General features: G+C 33.4%; 3 protein-coding genes across 9 annotated transcripts in view; 2 read left to right on the plus strand and 1 right to left on the minus strand.

Moving 5' to 3' along the window:
* Nucleotides 1-22,206, minus strand: part of LOC111045459 (actin cytoskeleton-regulatory complex protein pan1) — a 103,375-nt gene that overhangs the window by 58,051 nt on the left and 23,118 nt on the right. The window contains exon 1 of one of the 7 annotated variants that reach the window (XM_039437234.1): nucleotides 14,291-14,749. The exons of 4 other annotated variants lie outside the window; for them this stretch is intronic. The gene's annotated coding sequence lies outside the window, so the exon portion shown is untranslated. Of the gene's footprint in view, nucleotides 1-14,290; nucleotides 14,750-22,206 lie in introns of those variants that run through there. 2 more of the 7 variants (XM_039437233.1, XM_022330891.2) reach the window with 2 other exon arrangements.
* Nucleotides 3,477-6,979, plus strand: LOC111045462. Its single transcript, XM_022330895.2, has 2 exons — nucleotides 3,477-4,187; nucleotides 5,750-6,979. The coding sequence occupies exons 1-2, from the start codon at nucleotides 3,813-3,815 to the stop codon at nucleotides 6,260-6,262; spliced, it is 888 nt and encodes a 295-aa protein (XP_022186587.2). The 5' UTR covers nucleotides 3,477-3,812; the 3' UTR covers nucleotides 6,263-6,979.
* The window catches only part of LOC111045461, a 49,522-nt gene continuing 45,873 nt past the window's right edge, over nucleotides 18,558-22,206 (plus strand). Inside the window, exon 1 of the mRNA XM_022330894.2 lies at nucleotides 18,558-19,003. Coding sequence (XP_022186586.2) covers nucleotides 18,754-19,003 — 250 coding nt within the window. The 5' untranslated portion in view covers nucleotides 18,558-18,753. The remainder of the gene's footprint in view (nucleotides 19,004-22,206) is intronic.

Raw genomic sequence — 22,206 nt, forward strand, 5'->3', positions numbered from 1 at the left:
ATATTTATTTACAAAAATGCATACAGGCATTATAGTCCAAAACTGTTCCCGACTCAATATCACAAAGTTCTTCATAAGTAACATGAGAAAGAAAGTTAATGAAAAATTGAAAATTAGTGAAGATAAGAAATAAAATAATAGGCAATATCAAGAATAATAAAGAATATGAGTAAATGGATATAATTTGAATTGAAGAACAAGTCTTTCATCGATGAAGTTGATGAACAGTTTTTTTTTGTCTCGAGAAAGCTACAGAATTGGCAAATGAGATATACTGTATATTACCACTTAGCATAGTTTAATGGTTATTTTATTGAAAAATCATTTTATCTATTCCTTCTTCATCTTCCTTGTTTCAACCTGCATCAAAATTTGATAGTAGTAGATTAAACATTTATGAAGAATATAATATAAAAGAAAGAATTTATTGTAATGAAATTCATACTTTTATAAGCAAACATTTAATCCTCTAGTAAGCCTACTGTTTTTCTTCCGAATTTCTGTAGATATTTCAGATATCGAGTTGCAAAGTCCACATTGATGACTCACATTCAATTAATATAAATCCTGCAATACAATAGTTGTTGAGTTTCAGTTTAATCAATCGTATTTATGGTTTCTACTAATAATAATAATTATAATAATATCGAGTGACCTGGCTGGCTTATGGTTTCTACTGAAGTGAAGTCTTTAAAACTGGATGATAGAATATTTGAATCTTGAATCCATATTATCAGTACCACAGACAGAGAAGGATAGTATAGTTTCTGCTAGTATTATAAACAATTTGTTGAAGTAGAACTTATACATCATTATAATTGATTGGAAAGTGAGCTTCAAATTATTCTCTTGAAAACACCAATGAAGTAGAGCGGTGGCTAAAGTGCTGAAGTAGGGGATAAATGAAGGGGGAGCAGAATAAAAAGACAAGAAGAAGAATTATAAAGGCAGTAAATCGGGTTGGGGGGGGGTTAAGAGTCAAGAAGAGAAAATCGAGAAGAGGGGAATGGTGGAAGAAAATGGTAAGGCAGGGGAAAAGGAGGAAGAGCCAAGAAGAGGGTGCCTGAACAGACAAAACGCTTCAGTTCGTATTTCGTTGGAGTTTGGACCCACAGGGGGAAGCAAAGAGGGGGGGGGCTCGGTTCCCCCATTTCTTTAGAGCCAGCTGCCGACGAAGGGTCATGACCCCTACAAGGGGCTGAGGTCACTGACCCAGCCGGACCTATGACGTCACGCAACTCACTTCAATTTGCTCTCTCTCACTCACTCACTTCTCAAGAGCAGCTTCCACCCACACCTCATAAACCCTCACCAATGAAAAGCTCTTTCGGATAGACCAGGGAATTCGGTGCTAAATCATCTTCCCTCAAGCACCGAGAAAATACTTGAGATTGGCCAATGAAAAACTTTTCTCATAAAAAATTCTCCTTTCCCAACATGATTCCTCAACAGAATAGTTTCAAAGATTTGAGGACCGATTTATGTGAGGTTGAGGAATGTGGAGTTGAGGTAGCTACATCATTGGCGACAAAATAGGTTGGAATTTGGTATACTGATGATTTCAGGAGATCATTATTTTTATGTAATTTTCGATTATGAAAATTGCACTCAAATTTCAAGGAAATTAAAAAATATGAACCTAATTTTCATGTTATAATAAATCATGTTATGCCAGATTCGTTAGAGTTTGGAAGGAGAATTTTGGGCTAAGCCTGTAGTCTCTCTCACGATCATTACATCATTAATTTGTGTCAGTACCAAAAAGAATGAATGAATAATGATGGATAATGAATCAATTCATGAATGGATTAATGATGATTGATATTGAATCAATTCATGAATGAATTAATGATGATTGATAATGAATAATTCATTTATGAATTAATGAATGATTTTTTGGAAATTATAACCAAGTAATTTAAATTGAGTTTAAAAACAGCTTAGTTTACTGAAAATAAAAACATTATTTACTATAACTGTTTTTCAACAACTTGTAAAAATTTATTCCAATAAACTTCGACTCGACGGAAAACGTTTTCTAATCAAATCTTTCCCAAGAACTCCACTTCCAAACCATGTTTTTCTGCTGGAATTCGCAAACCTCTTTATTGCCCTTTTCGGGGAAAACACACATGCTGGGGCAATAAAACATCTTCAGTAGGCCTACACATTTTTATAGAAACTGTTACAAAAAAGGAGACCCAGCACAATCTAGCGGGGGATAATTGAACCACCACCCACAAGTTTCCAGGGGGTGAGTTTCTGCCAAACGGAGAATAGCAAAGGCAGCACCCCACTTTGCAACTGTCAGCATTTCTTGAATGGGTATCGTGGATGTGATCTATAAGGAATGCTGATAATTTGAAGTGGATTTCACCATGGAAATTACTCGATCATGGAGTGATCGAAAAATAAAGTGTGCGGACTGATCGGTTTATTCAAAAATCAAATCTGGTACTATAGGCTGAATGAAATTGGCGAATTCTTGAACTTCGAGCCGACCATGTTTCGATGTTGCCAGATTGTGAGGATCTCAACTTTCTCAAATTTATTTTTTAACCACATAAGTCCACAAGTGAAACTTTATCCTGCATATTCTAATATTGCTAGAAAAAGTTTTAGGATTCAAGGATTGAAGGGATATTTTACCATTTTTCTATGAAATTGAAAAATCACGAAAAAGATTCTCTTTTGATTGCCACTTTTCTCTGGAACATGGGATGAATAAGTAAGTTTTCTATTACGAAAGAAGAACGTAACGTCTTCTTTATATTAATTTCCTTCCTCAATTTGGAGATCTCCTATTCAAAATTCTTCTAGTCAATATGACTAGAAAACATTTGTAAATTTCGCCATACTCAGAACATTGTTCCAATAGATAAGTGGGTGGTGAAAGCGGAAAAGTTCTCCATGAATGAATTTTCTTCTAAATTAATTAAATGTAATCAGAAGAACTTAGTTTATCCTCTATGACGGTTCAAAGGGAGCAAAACTGCTTCATAGTATAATCGACAATATTATAATAATGAATATTTTTTTACGAGATTCAATTGAAACGTCAGCAATGGTTGAACGGGAAGAATTAGTGTTATGAATGGAATGCCAGATTCAAATGAATCTCACTACACTACATTGTCTCCCATAGTACGCTGCCGTGCATATTGAATGTAATGGATGCCACTACCGTCTACTTTCTCTTTCTACTGTCCGACTACGACTGCTCTACTGTCTACTGTCTCTGTCTACTATCCCTCCAGCCACTACACTGGCACACAAAGTAGAAGGAAAGAAGGAATCTTACTTCTTCTCTGTGACTGGCAACAGTGGCAACTACCAACTGTCGCAAGCAAAATTTACTAGCTGCCACTGGGATAACTTTGTCAATACTGGCCGCTTGGGCGCCACTAGCGTATGTCACGTGACAGGTACGTGAGAGTAGTGGAAGCCAGTAGAGAGCGTTGCAGCAATTCCCCTTCAGTTACTAGCTTCCACTGATGTCAGAAGTATCGACATTCTTGAACGAAATACCTCGTGCTGTTTAGTATTGTTAGTTTGTTGTAAACACTTTACTTACAGGTTTGGATCTTCTCTAAAGTGTAAATAATGTAGTGGAAGCCAATAGTGGCAGTCAGTAGCAGTTACTTACCTCCACTAGAACCTCGACCACGCAACACTGAAACACCTGATGTTTATTTTTGCTGGCTTATTGTAAAAAACTCCCAAATTGTATCTAAGATTTGAATAACTCTTCGTTTCTCCAAGTTTCAATCCTAGTTATTTTTAGTAGATAACGTTCCTTTGATCATTTTAAAATGAGTGACAATACGATCCCAGTTTCATTGAAGTGGAGTGTTCAACATATTCTTGTGTTCTTAGAGTGTTATGAAGACTATGAGCTATTATGGAATGTGCATCACGATGATTACGCTAATAAGATGAAGAGAGAGCGCGCCACACTAGCGCTAAAAAGTGATCTAATCGAACTGGGCTTACCTGTTCCTGACTTGACTTTTCTGCGGGCGCGAGTCAAGGCTGTCAAAACTACATACAAGATGGAAGCTTTGAAAATTTTGGAATCGAAAAAAAGTGGAGATGTTCATGTGTACAAACCGAAACTGCAATGGTTCAACGCAGCTGACAAGTTCCTCAGATGTATTATACCAGGACTGACTAATCAATCAGATTTGGTGAGTAGAGGAATTTAAGGTCTTTATTTTTTATCGATTCATACAATAAGTACATCATCGGAATTATAGGGAGAGAAAAAATAAGGTAAACTTGTGCTATTCCTCTTCCAAATTTAGATAAGGTTACACATAGTCTAAAATAGGTAGTCTTGTAGTTGTTCACTTCACAAAATTTTCAGTCCTTAATTATTGTCACAAAAAAAATAAAATTAAAAATATGGGTCTTCGAGTAAAATGACACTACAATTATCATTTTCAACAAAAAACGTTAAATACTTCAAGTTCAAGACCAAACTATGCTCCACCACAGAAGAAGGAACACTATGCTGTTCTTCCCTATTAGTGGCTCCACCCCCTAAGTCAAGTTACTTCTTCCATTTTTGGGAAAAAGTTTCAATTGAAAGCTGCTTCTCGCATCAAAAAGCTATCACACAATTTTCATAATTCAAACATTAAGATGTAACCGAATCTGTTTAAACAGATTTAATGTTCTCTAGTTTATTTTTTTTTTTCTTTGTTGAAAGTGAGATCCACATGAGCTTCAGGCTTGTGCTTGGGCAATGAGACAGATTATATAAAAAAGATGAGTGTACCTACAGTTTTAGGTAGGTTCAGAACCACCGGGAGGCGATTTTTAAACTCATAAATAATATTTAGAGGAGTGACCTATTCGAGTGGTCACCATTACAATGGGAGTAACAGGTACATGGAGCTTAACTTATCAGCGCGACCACAAAGTCAGTCGCTTCCTGTCTAATTTCCCCTTAAATACAGTTTTCTTGAAATTAATTACATCTATAGTGTATCTATTGTTCATAGTATCTATATAGTTTTTGTTTATTTATTTCTATTGTATTTAGAGAATCTATAGATTCACGTTATGAAGTCAGTAGCAATATTATAGGACGGCAAAATTGCAAAGTTCCATATTTCCACCGCCTTCTATAGTAGATAGCTATAATCCAATTCATCCCAGGATATCTAATAATATATTGTTGATAATGACCAATAATATAATATTTTATTCGTCAAGAAAGTATCATTTTCCAGGATTTAACAATGAATTTCCTTTATAATTATTAAGATTTAATATTTTGGTAGTTCATTTGTTAATTATATTTCTACAAAGTCTACAAACGATTTGACAACAGTGTGGACTGTGGAGTGTGGAGAAAAGAATAGAGCTATCTGCTTTGTCTGATGAGAGACAAGGATAGCAAACTAATGTTAATCAGGTGAGCATTCAGGTGAATAATCAGGTGTTTACTTCATATATCATGAGTCTTACTACAGTATAATCACTACTACGAGACTACAACACATCCTCAACTGTTATTCTGTCCCTCCTTATCTAAACAAAATTCTTTCCTTGTTCTTCAGGTTACAATCTTGTTGTAAAACATCATTCCATGTTCTCTGTTTTTATCCCACTATGTAGTAAGATTTACTCTCAAACTGTCAGCATTGATTGATTGGGAAGCATTGGAGTTAATCATTAGGAATGCTGACAGTTTGTAGTAATTCTCACTTTATCTGACCAAAAATCTATGTAATTTTTTCAGGATACAACAACCAATGGGAACGAGGAGGAAAAGTTAACTTTCATAGAGCAAGACGAAGACGGATCTGCTAAAAAGAGTAGACGGTTAGCAAGGTTATCCTCTGTGCGGGCGCAGAAGAGACAGAAGATCTCCGAACCATCAGAGACACCGTCTGTGACTCCCAGTAGTGAAACTGAAGTAATCAACACTAATCCACCATCAACTGACCAGTTCCAGGCCTTCGGAAATCAAGTTGGACTTAGAATCAGAGACCTCACATCGCAGAATGCTCAAAAAATAGCGAAACATTTGATTAGCAATATACTCTTCGAGGCGGAAATGGGTAAGTATGATAGTAACCCTTTCAGTGCAACTAACTCACCACCTTTCAACCCTTTGAACTTTGTACAACCACTGTATTCGGTACCTAACCAAAATGGGCTGCCATCTTGTACTGGGCAATCATCATCAACAACAACCTCAAAAACCAACGAGAGGTGTCATTCTATCTGTCCGTTCCTAAATAAAAAATAACCTTATTTTGATGGTGCACCAGTTTGAATTTATTCTATCCTGAATTATAATTAGTTGAAATTGTTGGCATTCTATATTAGTATCATAGGCATAATTATGCTTATAATAATAGGCATCTATAGTTTCAATCTCATGCAACAAAGAGTGAAATTCGAGTTTGATAATTGAATTTGTGATTTGATTGATTGAGAAGTGACTATCGGCAATCTATAAATATTTATATAACGGTTACGTAATCTTTAACGGACCCATTTTTCGCTGTTTTTCTTTAGACACTATTCAATTGTATTCTACATAATCCTCATTTGAGTCGTCATCAATATTATCAGAAGATACGTTTTGGACAATAAGTGTATCTGTATTCTATGTACTGATTACATTTACTATATTTTACTAAAATAATTTGAGTGCTGTCATCTCATAAATTGAGTTTCGTAATTTATATTTCTATATTATATTAATAAAAGTTTGTTGAGAGTTTTGTCAGTTCTGCTAGAGTTGAAAGTGTCAAAGAGACTTTAGTGACAATACTGTATATATTGAAGTTTGAACCACTTTTCACTCAAGCTCTCCAAGATTATAATTCGAACTCAAGTTGTTGTATGTTTGTTACATTATTCATGGAAACTGAATAAATTCTTCATTAGTAACCGATACTGTTCATTATTCATTTATTTATTGTTTATTTATTTTTATCCTTCCACTCACAGGAATATAAATGTACTGTACTACTGTTCTTTGAATTATAAAAATCTCAAGAAAAATACAATAGATAATTATTTTTACAATAATGAGTTGCTCTATATTGAAAATGAAATACAAACCTAACCATTCATTTAAAAAAATTTGAAAATTTAAATTAAAATTTGAATAAACTAAAAATTTACAATGTCTTACCTTTAGAAATGAGAGAGCGTAATTTTAGTAGGGCAGTGAGAGCTAGTTTCAGGGATTTCATTTTATCAATTGATAATATTGAAATGTTCCTCTAATTGATTCTATATTATTTTATTATTTTTGTTCTTCAATTTTCGATTACAGTGAAGATTTCTTTTGTTCTTTAGGATAAGAATATAGACTGTCTATAATGGTATTGATGGTTAAGCACCTAATTAAGATTTAGTTGATTTATACAAAATTTATGTACAAAGACCGTATCCTGAATGCCACCTGCACGGAATCGGAAACCAAACTCATACAGTAGATTTTTTCTTTTGATGTTCAACCTGAATATTTTCAAATTTCTTGTTTGTGTATTTTTTTTCTTCTCTTCTATTATTTATATAATATAAAATATTGCTAATGCCCATACAGGAATACCTTTAGGGCATTCAATGTTAAAATTATATTGATTTATTTATGTAATATTGTATTTTTCTTTTTTCAATAAAGTTTTTCAATTTGAATATATGGGAGTTTGGAGTTGATCACGTTACTAGCATTAATATAAATATTAGAGTCTGGATCACATATAAAATTATTCTATATGTGTGAGTAGGATCAGTTCGTCCATGGTCTATTTGCATCAAATCGTCGTCTTATTCGTCAAAAAAATTTCTCAGGCAGACAGGCAGATGCATGAACACAACAAATGTATACTTCAGTCTAGGGAAAACTTCAAATGTAATAGAGTAAATATATCTACAATGTAACAGTAATAAATTAACCTACACTCTAGTGGAACGAAATATGTACTGCCGTACATGAAGGAGCTATATAAATATAATATAGTAGTAGGCTGCAGTCAATGTTACAATCTAAATTATTGTAACATTAGTTTATTTAGACTTGAGTAAAACAAAGTGAACAGCTCAGTACATGTGAAAGCTATAGTAAAACAATACAAACAAGTAACGGCAGTATAGTGAATAATACATATATAATGAACATTACGTAGTATAGTATATAACAGTGATGTATCGTAGACGTAGAAATAAAAGGCGAAAGGCCTTGACACAGTTTTCGGAACGGACCAATGAGCGATAAGCTTAGATAAGTCCTTGAGTAGCGCAGTCCGTCTTTCGTAAGTTGAATTTTCATTTTTGCCATCGCCAGCAGTGCAAGGTAGGGTACACGATGATAATGTAAGACCTTGATGCTCAAATAATAATAAATATTCGACCTAAATCTGAATAACATGAGCCAGCGTTTACGGATGGGTAAGACAGTAATGGTTTAATTTTATATGTAATAATATAGGCCTACTTCCTACTACAGATTGTAATTTTCTCGGTAGTTACCATGAATTTTGTACGGCAGTTACGGATCTGATTTGAAAAAAATACTGTTCTGAAATACTGTAAGTTGTATTTTTGTAGTTCGTCTATCAAGAAAATTTAGAATCATGAAGACTTTGTATTCTGAGATAATAGGTATAAAAGATGTGTCAATTTTTCATTGGTGCAGTAGGCTATTTATGTATTTATTTCATTGACAATTACAAATCATAATTATAATAAATATAATATGATTGGGAGAAGACAACAGGCATAGCCCAAAACTGTCTTCTCCCAAATTTTACAAATAGAAGTTTCAAAAAAGAATAAGGTTAAGATTTCACTTTCACTTCAAAAAATCCAATTTCCACTACAAAACTAATGACTAAACTAAAAATGTTGAATTTTGATATTCAAAAACTGATTAAAAACAAAAATATTTCACTCAAATCTCTACAAATTGGAAATTTTTGAGTAATTTTGCAAAATTTTGAGCCAGAAAAGAAACACAACTTCACTATCAGCACAGCTAGTTTTATTACATACAGTACGGTAGTACAGTAATAATTTAATAATATAAAACAGATATATTTGTTCGATTCTCCAAACAGTATAACCAAAAATCAATAAAAAACACATTTAGAAATTATTTTAGTATAGATAACAGTGGCATAGCAAGAAAAAAATTTCAGGGGGGGGGGAATAACATTGTAGTAGAAAGCACTCAAACTTTGAGGGTGACACCGGAATACATGGAATACCCCCCACCAAAGGTGGGTCCGGGGTCCCCCCCCCGGAAAATTTTGAAAATATAACTTCAATTTGGTGCGATTTTACGCAATTTCCACTTGATTCATTATTGTATAATCAATACTGAATATATGAAGTATTTGTTTTACTATCTGTTTCTAAATGATAGCAGAGAAAAACGAAAACTATGTATTTCGTTCGTTCTGATGAACGTGAAAATCAGAATGTTTGTTCGGATATTTCGTTCATATCTGATGATAGTAGGCTATCCCAATTCTAGAATGTTTTTACGAACTTCAAATCATCATCGCTGAAAGATAACTTCGAGTCTGAATTTGGTAATTCCTTTATAAAAAATCAAAATGAATAGGTATAGAATATTCAAAAATTAAAAGTGTTTATCGAGTGAAAGGATAGAACTAATTTTATCTTTTCACAAACAATAATATAAGGGTTCAAATAAAATGAATAATCTATTCAGCAAGTTTCAATTTCACCGCATATCAATTTGAATAGATATCGTACACGCTAACAAGTGGAATTTTAATGATAATTTATCATATGAACTGGATTATTGAAAACTTGGAACTTTTATAATGAGTGAAAGTATCATGTGGACTCTTCATTGCATTAAATTTTCGCTTTCCATCAACTTCATTTCTATTCCAATAATTTTCAAATTCAGATATCCTAATATCTAACCGCACAAACTTCAAATAAGTAAATGAGAATGAAACTAGCCTTGAAAATACAAAAATATCCATGTGCCAAAAAAAGTTGTTTCGTTGTTTATTACAGTCTACATCTGAATAGAAAAGTCTATGTGTTCACGTAAAGGAATGAAGGTCCGAAGGAGTGAAGTCCTATCAATGGAAGGGCAAATCTATAATAAACACAGCTTATAATAAACTCTCAAGGTGACTGCCTCCCCTTCACCCCTCACCACTAATGTGAAGCAACAAGGGGAAGAGGAGTACAAGAAGAGGAGGAGATATAATGAAGGGAGAGAAAATGAAGAAGACAAGGTAAGGAAAGAGCAAATCCTCTTACATGTCAGTCCCGTTTCAAAGGTCATAGGTAGAGGGCAAGCTAGAAAAATAAATACTGCCAGATAGTAAAAGATGATTAGAGTGAACGAGAGAATAAGTAAGTGAATGTGATGGAGAGGGAGAGAAGAGCATAAAGTTTTAGCGTACCTTTCGAGGCTGTTCGACAAAGATGTCCTTGAGCCAAAATTAGGTTACCCTACTTTCAGGTTGCTTCTCTACTCGTTTAGTTCTACTAATCCAAGCCAATGATAACTAACTTCTTCGATACGAAACCTACTATAGGCCTACTAATGCGTTCTGTACAACAAAAAGTAAGAGTTTTAAAACTTTGCACTAGGACTGATACTTTCACCCACATCAATTCCGATATTATGAATAGAGATCAACCAGAGCATTATAGTAATCATATATCAAAACTTTATAAGTTAATATAATCATAATTTTGTTATAATTATATATAATTTTATAGATAAAATTAGAATTTCTCACATACCCAGGATTTATCTAGTTTTCGAATTGATTCGAAGAGTGTTAAAACACATGTATGTGTATAATAATCTAGAGTCTACAGATCCATCTTTAAGATTTCTCATTACATTGAAAACGAAGTACTGCACTGTATTAATATTTGCATAACAACCGTCAATCTTCCACACTATTAAAGAGTAATTTGAATAAAAACAATTATTGGATAATCTTCCCAGTAATCACAGTTGATATCACTCCTCACTCCAATAGAGAATTGCATGGAAAATGTTCAATTGAATGATATCTATATATATATATATATATATATATATATATAATATATATATATATATATATATATGTATATATATATAAAAGCAAAATGGCACTCACTCACTGACTGACTGACTCACTCAGTCACTCACTCGCAGAACTAAAAATCTACCGGACCAAAAACGTTCAAATTTGGTAGGTATGTTCAGTTGGCTCTGTAGAGGCGCACTAAGAAATCTTTTGGCGATATTTTAACTCTAAGGGTGGTTTTTAAGGGTTTAAAGTTCGTATTTTAGCATGTAGATTCTTCTTAATCCTATCTTAAAATTATAATTGAAATGTCCATACTATATGTTAATATAGAACTATAATCTAGAGAGAGTACCTCTTCGAAACAGTTGTTCTCAAAGACCTTAAAGAGATATAGACCAACAATGCCTATGCCTTCCCAGTGATAGCTCTTTCTTGAAATTGAAGGCCGCCATTGGGGTCTTCAATTATATATGCACGAGATATTATATATATTATTATTTATTTGTAATACTAAAGATCACAAAGGCATTAGTGGCATTGGTATGTAATAATCTTATGGGTTGCCCCCTCAATGGCGGATTTCAATTCCAAGTACGACACTAGCGCTGCATGTGAGTCTATGCATCTTTAAGGTCTTTGGTTGTTCTGTTCTATAGAGAACAAATGAACAGAAAATTTTCAAATTTACTACAGAAGCTCAGCTGGGGTGCAATAATGTTGTGTTAGAAGGAATTTGAAATAACACCAAAGATACGCCCAAAATTAGCGTTTTCCCAGCTTCTTTTTCAATAATTGATGGAAAAATATTGAAAAAAATCAGTACACAGGTTTAGCTGATGTGGAAGAATTTTTTTCGCCAAAGATACGCCGATATAGCAACAGGTGTTTTTCGAGATCAAATTGACACAATACGTTCAAATTCGGTACAGAGGTTCCGCTGAGGTCTACATGCAGGCGAGCGAAGCGAGCCCCGCTGATCTCATTTTTGGACGATCCAGTCGTGGGTCCAGGGGGCGGAGCCCCCTGGCTAGACGGATATGGCGAGCGAAGCGAGCCTGACGGCTAGTCAATCATATAATAAGCTATCAGCTTCGTTAGCAAGAGTTTTGCTATAAATTTAGTTCATGAGCTGTGTACAGTCAATTGTCTGCTGGTATAATGCTGTACACTGTTACAATATAATGCTGTACAATTTTCAGTACAATACTATATCAGCAGACAATATTGCTGAGTGCACGTCTCATACGGATTGGAACAATTGTATTATTATTGATTCATTTACTAGATAGATAAATAATATCATATTCTGTGTTTCTGGAATTCCAAACAGAACGTAGTTCTTTTTTCAAGTTCTGTATTGTATTCACCAGGTAATCTCAGAAAATCATAAACTTTCAATCTTACAATGAAATTATTATTATTTATTTAGCGTATAGCAGATACACAACACATATAAAGCTCATGAGTATCAAATGTCTACATATACATTATATTTTTTCTATTTCTTTCAGATGTTGTGTAGTTTTTGGTGAGGAGAACATAAGTTTGTCTGACCGCCATCATTTACAATGAAAATAAACTTGTAATGAAAAATGCCATTAAAAAATTTGGACACTATATTTTTTACACCGATGGTGAACAGAAATTGTGTACCATGTCAAGAATGGAAAATATTTTCAATATTCAATAACATACCATAAAAAAACAACGAGTAGATAGAATGCACCGAAGACGTTCAATGGAAGATTAATATTAGCCTATGACCAATTCACCAATACCGGTGAATTAACAAGGTCAAATTTTTGCGCGCTTGTTGTCATCTATTTATCTAATCTACGTAAACTATAAAAAGTGTTATTCCGTTATTAAACAGATTCATTGTTGTTCGTGTCATGCTCTTATGTGAAAAATATACTGATTTCCTCAAAGTTTTACTTTTTTCTTGTTTTTTCGTTGTACGCACAAATCGTAAATGTGTAGATAAAGTCAGTTCGATTAGATATACTAATTGATTACTTTAAGGTGCTGTTGATGATTGTTAATTGTGAATTGTTATATATTTTATTATAAGTGATAATTTGTTATAATTGATAGTTAATTATAGTTATAATTGCTATAATTGATAATTGTTATAAGTTATATTATTTGTGAATTGTGTATATTCTATTCTCAGATATCATATTATGAATGAACAAAACAGTAGTAGTAGGCTATCACAATAACTAGAATAACCCCATCAAAAGCATATCACTAGGGGTTTATATGATTTTTTTGTAGCGGAATGTGGTGTATGGTTAAACAAGGGGTGAACAAGTATAAAAACAACAATACTTGAAAAGGGGTGAAAGGTGTAAGCACCATTGAAAACCTTCAGTGATTCAATTCAAGGTACAGTAATTTACATGTAGACCTAGAAAAATAAATATAACGTTTTAGATATTCTATTGTGTATTATTTAAAGGAGTACGTGTGGAGTTTAAAAAACTATTTCTTAATATTGAGTTTTTGCTTAGACTGTTCATTAACTATAATATTAATTGCAGCATACAAGTTACACATAGCTTATAAAGGATTAGCAACAAATTTATTTCAATTCATATTCAATCCAATTAATACAGTTTGAATGGTAATGGAAATTTTCACTTGAATTTAATATAGCTTACGAGATATATTAAAATATGTATTTACCGTATGCTTTATATTGAGATTAAGAAAGGAAGAAAGAGATAAGAAATGAGGAATTCCTTAATATAAAAGGTCTCATTGATTATAACGAGATTTGCTGTTTAATAATTGATTAATTAATTAATCTCTTTAGATTGGTTGATAATCAGTAGCGTAGCCAGGATTTTGAAATGGGGGGGTTGATCAAAATGATGGGCTTCCTTTGACTTCGCCTAGTGGAATTTGGTAAGTTGGTGGTGGGGGGGGGGCGTGTAATCTTGGATTTTTGTACATCTTTTTCGAACTAATATAAGGGGAAACACCCCCTCCCCCTTTCACTACTTTATAATTAATGCAATTAGAGCAAGATTTGGTTTTTCTCTAATAATATCCCGAATAAAACCTCCTAAAAACATTTCAATAAAAATACACATTTAAAATTTCAACTCTCAACATTGAATTAAATAAGAACGCTTTACAAAAATAATGAATGAATTCTCAATGATTGTAAATAAAGAACGTATCAGACAAAACACGTGCAACAAGCATGGCATAGCAAAACTTAATCAACATACCTTCCGCTATGGAAAATCCAATATCCAAATGGTTCGATAGCATTAGTGCGTATCAACACAAACAGTTACTGATAAGAACAACAATCACCAGTTCTTGATCTTGATAACAAAATTGATAAGAGGTCATTAATTTCACAGCACACACGAACGCGCACTCACAAAACTACGTAAAATTACACAACCTAACCTACAACTATGAACTTGGTCGTAGTATTTTTTACAAACTGGTCCACAAGAAGATGCTGAACTGTAAACAAAATTTTGCTTAGTCTACAACATAACCCAAATTTGCTAGTTTTTTAGTGTAGTTGGAATTTGTGACGAGAAATTCGATGGTAAACATAGATAAAAACGTTTTCATTACAGACGCACAACACAAATGAATGAAAATGAATTGAGATGAACAGTTTAGACGTGGAATAACCAACTCGATAGCTTTTTAGATTTGAGAGTGAGCGAGCAGAGACCAAGTAGGTCAGTGTTGAGAGTTCCCCCACCCACAAACCATATGCCCCTAGCTTGGCTAAAAAAATCAGCTGAGTTTCTTTTCACTCGCACTCATTCGCTGTCTCACTTGCTCTCTTTCATACGTTATCATTCGTTCTCTCTCCATGTATCTCTCTCTTCAACTGGTTTTTCTCTCACACTCACTTCCTTTGTAATAGTATTCGTCGAAAACAAAAAGAAGATGATACTTGAGAGTGTATTGTTTTTACTCACTTCCTTCTTTGTGGTATTGCATCTTCTCTTTCGCGCTATTTCGTTGCATTTATCCTATCTCTTTCTTACTTCCTCTTCTTTTCCCTCCACACCCCCCTCTCTCGTACTCTCTCACTTCTCATACTCACCACAGTTCAGAAATAATCTCTCACACGTTGAAGCCCCTATAGCACGTGGTGGAGGTTTAGAGTGATTCATTTAATACTGTCAGCATTGCTTGAATGGGTGGCGTTGATGTTTTTTATGAAGAATGCTGACAGTTTATATAGTGAATCAGTCTCCACTATGGGGTGACTGGGGTCTATAAATAGTTTGTTTTCTTTGGCTAAATCGAATGTTAAACCTTTGGATTCAATTTCCTAGGCATTAAAAACCCCAGAAGTACGTCTTCCAGTTGTTTTTCAGCTCTGAACTAGATAAGTAAAGAGTACAATAATAATTGAACAAATTCTGCTGGCTGTTAACATGAAATAAAATGATACCGTGGGGTCCCATGTGACCGAATCCCAAAAGGTTGAAAAGTTTACTTTCCCATTATTGTTCGAATCCAAATGACCAGATGGGATTACTATTATAACTTTTCAATCACTTGGGAATCGACCATTTGGGAAAGTTCAAGTTTCAATTCGACCATTTCGGACTTTTCAATTTTCGATCTTTTGCGACAAAATAATAATTTCGACCAAATGGGAATCGGTCATTTGGCATGCCACCCAAAATACTACCACATACCAACACATAAGACTATAGTGAGGTACACTAAAATGGCAGTGTTTGCCACCCTTGCTACCCTTGTCTAACATTCAACAAAGCTGATAGCACTACCTCTTTCTCGTTTTGCTCAGTTGCCAGATCGTCTTTCAACAATGAGGAATTGGTAATTAATTAACAAAAAATTTCATCTTAATTATGAAAATTCATTAAAAAAATTATTGAAAAATATAATTTCTCACTTAATAAAATATATTTAATTATTTTAAACGAGAATGAACAGTTAATATTGCATCAATAAACCTGTATCAGCTACCGTCTATAGAAGGCATTGACAGGACAGAGGATCAGCAACGTTTTTCTCCTATCTTTCTTCACTGCCATTATAACGTGGACCTCATTATAGATAGTAGGCATATAATCGTAGAAGGTACATAACAGAACATATTTATTACCTATTTACGCTGAATGGTACAAGATTATATAATAGCCTAATATTTTGTCTTGAAATATTCAAATATATTAGATTTATGCTCCAACTGAAACTTCCACTGTATTATCATTAATTCATTTTCGTGAAGTACAAGTTCAACTGATCTGAAAATCATTCTTTTGAAAATTCTTTTACTAAACATTCAAAAATCTGTTGAAAAAATATGAATATTAATCTTAAAATAACTTAAATGAGATAACAGTGGTACACTGCCAAAGATTAATCAATTAATATAGAAATACTAATTACTAATACAGCCTAGAGATTCTAGAGTCTAAAGATAGAGATGGATGAAGATTACTATAGAGATTAGAGGTTTCAAATATTATTATCCAGAAAACGTTGATGAATGAATGGATGCTATATGATGGTAGAAGATAGAATGCCAAGATTGAGTAAAAAATGGAAAACAATATCATGATAACAACCAATTTAGAATAAAACTTGAAAGTATCAATTGAATGCGGTCGAATGGCGATAACGAAAAAAGATCAGAGGTAAGATTGCAAAGAGTAACTAACCAGGCTATAAGTTAAGGTGAGTTTTTTTTAACAAGTCAAGTATGTAACTGTGCTGCTACTGTAAGTCACTTAACTTAAAGCAGTATCTAGAGTAGCTTCAAAAATTACAGGATTCGGGAGTTGATAGACGATAGCGGTGTCAACAAACGTTTTTCATCAATGAAACAGGAAGTTCAATCGAATTTCCAGCTAACATTCTGTAGTACTATACAGTAATTGATCAATATCAACCTACAACCGTAACTAACTGTAACTGTAGTAAAATACCAGAGTATAGCTTTTTATAGGACGGCTATAAAAGGTTGTTATAGACCAAGTGGTCCAGTGTTCCATTCATGTTTCCACCTTTTGATTTTACTATGCTGAATTCATATGTTATCACAAATTAGGTTCATCGAGAGGATGTTCATGCTCATTCATTCTATTGATTCATTCATTTATACAATAAGATTATTAAAATGTTATTAAATAAATTCTGATTCTGATGCATACTACATAATTATTTTGAATATTATGAGTAATTAAAAAAAAATATATGAGTATCTAAAAAAAAAAAAAAAAAAAAATTAGGATAGTCATTATTTTTATCATCATTCATGATAAATTAGATTACTGAGTTATGTAGTCTTTATGTAGCCTCACAAAGTGATGTTTTCTCCAAAACTTTCTGTATTATTAATACTAATCCGAATTAAGTTATGCTGGTATGTAAATTGACAAGTAACAGCAATACATTATGGATGAATTAGTGCCGGTTGCACAAAAGCCGGTTAAATTTTCATCGTAATTAATTCCACGATTCACATCTTTCTTGTTTTGAAAAGGCCTTTGAAATGATGTACCACACAATGGGCGTTTACATTTGAAATATTTGAGTTACAAACCCCTCATTTCTTTGAAAACTATAACTTCAATCAGCCACCATTTTGGATACAGATATCATAGAACATTTTTATTAATGCCATCTTTCTTGTTTAAAAATGCCTTTGAAATGGTGTACCACATAAAGGGTTTTATCATTTGAAATATTCGAGTTACAACCCCTAAGTCAGCCCGTTATGAGGGGTTGAAATTCAGTTGTACGTCAAAAGGTGGAGTATTCGACCAATAACTTATCCTGAAAATTACAGTATTATTATCTAAAACAGTCTTCAACTTATTGAAGGGTTCCCATCATATGACTCACTCTGTATATTTTTTACTCTGTGATAATAGCCAATTTCAATTATAATCCTGACTATTCTCTTGAACACAAATCCCTCTGATTTCGGAATTTTGATAGGGCCCAATTAATGTATATAGCCTATGACTGTGGTTTTATTCCCAATATGTATCGTAGAGTAAATCTACCGATCTATCTAGAATCTAGAGAGAACAATATTTTACTAGACGCGTTGCAAGAGAAGCTCTTATCATTTTTCTACCGCAATTTCCAATCGCTCAGCTGTCAGCTCTCTCTCAGACAAAATGCTATGACAGCCAGGCATATCTACAGTGAGATTCATTTTAAACTATTCAAATATCAACAGTTATTTTCAGCATTCCTTGAAAATAACATCAAAGCATCCTATTCAACCAATGCTGAAAAAAAATCTAGGTTATCCGATTTCAAAAAATGCAACAAGTGAATTCATTTCACCTCACGGAAAGTGAAACTGAATTCACGAAACGGAGATAACAACCAGAAATTATTATTGTTATCACGGATAAGCGAAAGCGATGAGTATACATTGCAGACATACGGTACCGTTACACCGGAGGGAAATTTAAGAATGTTGAGGGAAATTCTCACTGCGCAGACGAGCTAGCTATTGAGCCAGCCTGACAAGATGGCTTCCTCTGCGACGTTGCTTTGCTTGATACGGATACGCTTGGGCTAGTGTGGCGTCAGCTTGACTGTGTATCACATCTGTACTACACTTTTGTTTTGCACTTTTCAATAATTAAACTGTATCCAAACGTTGTTTGGTTATAGTTTAACGATTGTTAACTAATTCAAGTTGTATTTGTAAGCTTCGATGACAGCTGTCGTGATAGGAGGAATGGAGTGGTCAAAGGAGAACATTCTGGAATTCATAGATCTGTACAAGGAGACGACCGTTCTCTGGGATCCCAAAGACCCGTTCCACTACAACAAAGTGAAAAAGAACGAAGCATGGGAAGATATTGCGCGCGAAATTGGAAGAAGTGCCGAGGAATGTCGCAAGAAAATGGAATATTTGCTGGCTGCTTTACGTCGGGAGAAAATGAAAATCAAAAGTTCACTCGGTGAGTAACCAATTCTCAGTTGTTTATCTAACATCTAACCTAACTCAGTTTCTAGTTTCATTCGATACACTGTAATCTGTAGCTCAAACCCCAATCGAGAGCATGCTATCTCGAAGCAAAAGCGTATTCTCCCTACAATACTTCTGTATTCTGTCAATCTTTTGCTGTGAGGTGGGGATATTTTCGACTTGGTTAGTTTTCGTGAGACGGGCGTCAGCATTTGAAAACACAGCAACAGTTTGACCAACCTAACCTGCGTAAATTACCTGTCATTTCTCTACTGAGTAATCGCTTATCGCGTTGACCTCACAGTAGTATGATATTGATAACGTAGAATTTGTTATCACAGAGCGAAACCGCCTCTCTTATTACTGTGCTACAATATCGTTCTGTTTGAAGTTTGGTCGATAATTTTGTTGCGTTGTTTGTCGCGCGTTGATTATGCATGAATAAAACTCATTTTTTTAAAAAATAGGTTGTTATCTCTTTTCTAGAGAAAGGGAAACAATGACGAAAATTATTGTAATAATGATAACAATGTATTTCATTATTGTAATAAATAAACATTACTCACAGAGATTATAGTTGACTAATAGATTGTGATTAATGTATTACATTTTTCATTGAATTTGAGATATTATTACTAGATTATATTATTTGATTACTGTCATTTGCCTGTACTTGTTTTCATTTTATGATAACCCATTACGTTAATATGATGGGAATTTATATTCCCAGTTATGATCACCATATTCCGATATTCCTAACTAAAATGTGAAATCGACCATAATAAGATAAGATAAGATAAGATTCTTTATTTCGCATCCAATTTACAACAATTGATATTGATATACAATCTAATAATATTGATATTGAGGTCCATGTTATAATGGCAGTATTTGAATAACATTGGTACGTCTATCATTCGACAAAGCTGATAGATAGTACGGTACTATCCTACTCTAGCTCTGCAACGTTGCCAGATCGTTTTTAAGGAAAGTAGAAATAATGAGCAAAATATTTAATCTCATTTATGAAAATGTATCATTCAATCATTGAAAATTATATTTTATCGACGAAATATAATTAATAAAATAAAATTTTAAACAAGAACGACCAGTTTATATTACATCAAATATACCGGTATCAGATCAGGTATCCTATATAGAAGGCATTGGTAAGGCACAGAATCGGCAACGTTGTTCTTCTATCTTTCTCTACTGTCATTATAACGTGGACCTTACTGGGTGAATCATCATCATCATTAAAACAGAACAGATACCTACACCTTAAATTAAGTTGTATGAAATATATATTAATTGATACTGTAACAGGTTTGTTGTACTTTCAACACGTACCCTGGATTAATTTTCATCTCATTGAATTTTTATACTGTAGTAGGTAGCCTACTTATGTAGAAGAAAGATAGAAATTGTGGGGAAATTGACAATCTAGTGACAGTCTTTCTGAATTAAATCCTCTACTGGGTTTAGAAATACAATTCCTTAAGCTGCGTTTACACCAAAGTTAATAACAAAATGTTAATAACCTAATCCTTATAGGTTCTATTAGAATTAGATTAAACATAACTTATCATACACATGATGAACATATGTGTTTGTCGAGTTCCGTTCAATCTAATAGAATCTATAAGGATTAAGTTATTAACATTTTGTTGTAAACGCAGCTCTAAAGTTCCCTAAAACTACCATAATAACAAATGATCGAAAAAGAAGAAGAAGATATTAGCAAATTCAATAAAGATTACATCACAAGCGCGGATGCATGTATAGATGAGAGACAAGAAAGACTATGTAAGTACATACTCAACAGAGTGCTAAAAAGGAAAATTCTACAAATCAGTTGAGGATTTGGTACGTTTTTTGGAAAGCTAGTATCTATAGTGAGATTTATTTCGAACTGTCAGCATTCCTTATAAATAACATCAATGCTTCCCATTCAACCAATGCTGACAGTTTGAACTTTGAAGACGTGCCAACCTACAGTGAGACTCACTTTAAACTGTCTGCAATTTTTTATTAATTAAATTAATACTTCCTACAGTAGGAGTTAAGATTGTATCATTGATACAGTATTCGTAACTGATTATTGGAATGGATAGAAGACATTAATATGTAGCATTGTTTAAAGAATCAGACTTTATTGTCTGTATTTATTGAAATAATACACTCTTAAATCGTTGACTTTGAACTCAATCATTTCTCGAAACTAATATTCCCTTACCATTTCAAGAGTTTGATCAACATCAAAATTCTATGTTTTTGATCAGCGTTTTGTCAATATATCTTTCCTTTCTCTAGTAAAAACTCTAAAGATGTAGTACACTCCTAGAGTTTTCTAATCTCAAATACTTGGCAAAGTAAACCTTGATGAAATCCTTACAACTTTCAATAATAATTGAGTGACTCAACACTTTCAACATTTCATAGTGACAAAGATATTAAATTGTGACCTTCTCCAACTAGACATTATTGTACCAAGGTTATAGCAATCTGCACATTTTTCACAGTCGAATGTTGCAGATATTACCCACATTCACAATCATGTTCTCAATGATTCCAGTGTTTTGGGAAATAGAAGAACGATGTCAGATCTAATATTCAGCTCGAGTAATCTAAACAGAAACTACCATCTCTCGTTTATTCAAAAATCGTTTATAGAAGCTTTAATTGTTTCTATAACAATCAATAATATAATATTTATATTAAATACAATAATATTTATTCATATATTTTTTAAAAATTTAGTTTAATAGTTTATCGATTTTAAATTCAGCGAATTACGCCAGGCCCTCACAAACACAGGCTTAAGCCTACATGTGAGTCTCTCACAACTGTACTATAACTGTACTGTAAGATTTGTAAATTGTGAGAATTGTAAGAATACTTTATAGCCTTTTTTTTCTCAATCGCTCTACCTTTTATTTTCTATACATCCATTTCTCATTCACCCACATCATAATAGATATTTGCCAGCTATCGAACATTCAAAATGTTCAATTCTCTTCGTTTCAACTAATCAGCTACCAGGCACGGCCCTAGGGACTTTGCCGCCCTGGGCGAAATCGGCAAACGCCGCCCCCCCCCCCACCAACAGGTATCCCGTCTAATAATTGTTTACTTAAAAATTTGCCAGAAGGTTATCAGCTTTTCAAGTTAAAAATGACATTTAAACAAATATTT

This window comes from Nilaparvata lugens, chromosome 10, assembly GCF_014356525.2.
Source record: "Nilaparvata lugens isolate BPH chromosome 10, ASM1435652v1, whole genome shotgun sequence".
NCBI classification, from domain to species: Eukaryota; Metazoa; Arthropoda; class Insecta; order Hemiptera; family Delphacidae; genus Nilaparvata; species Nilaparvata lugens.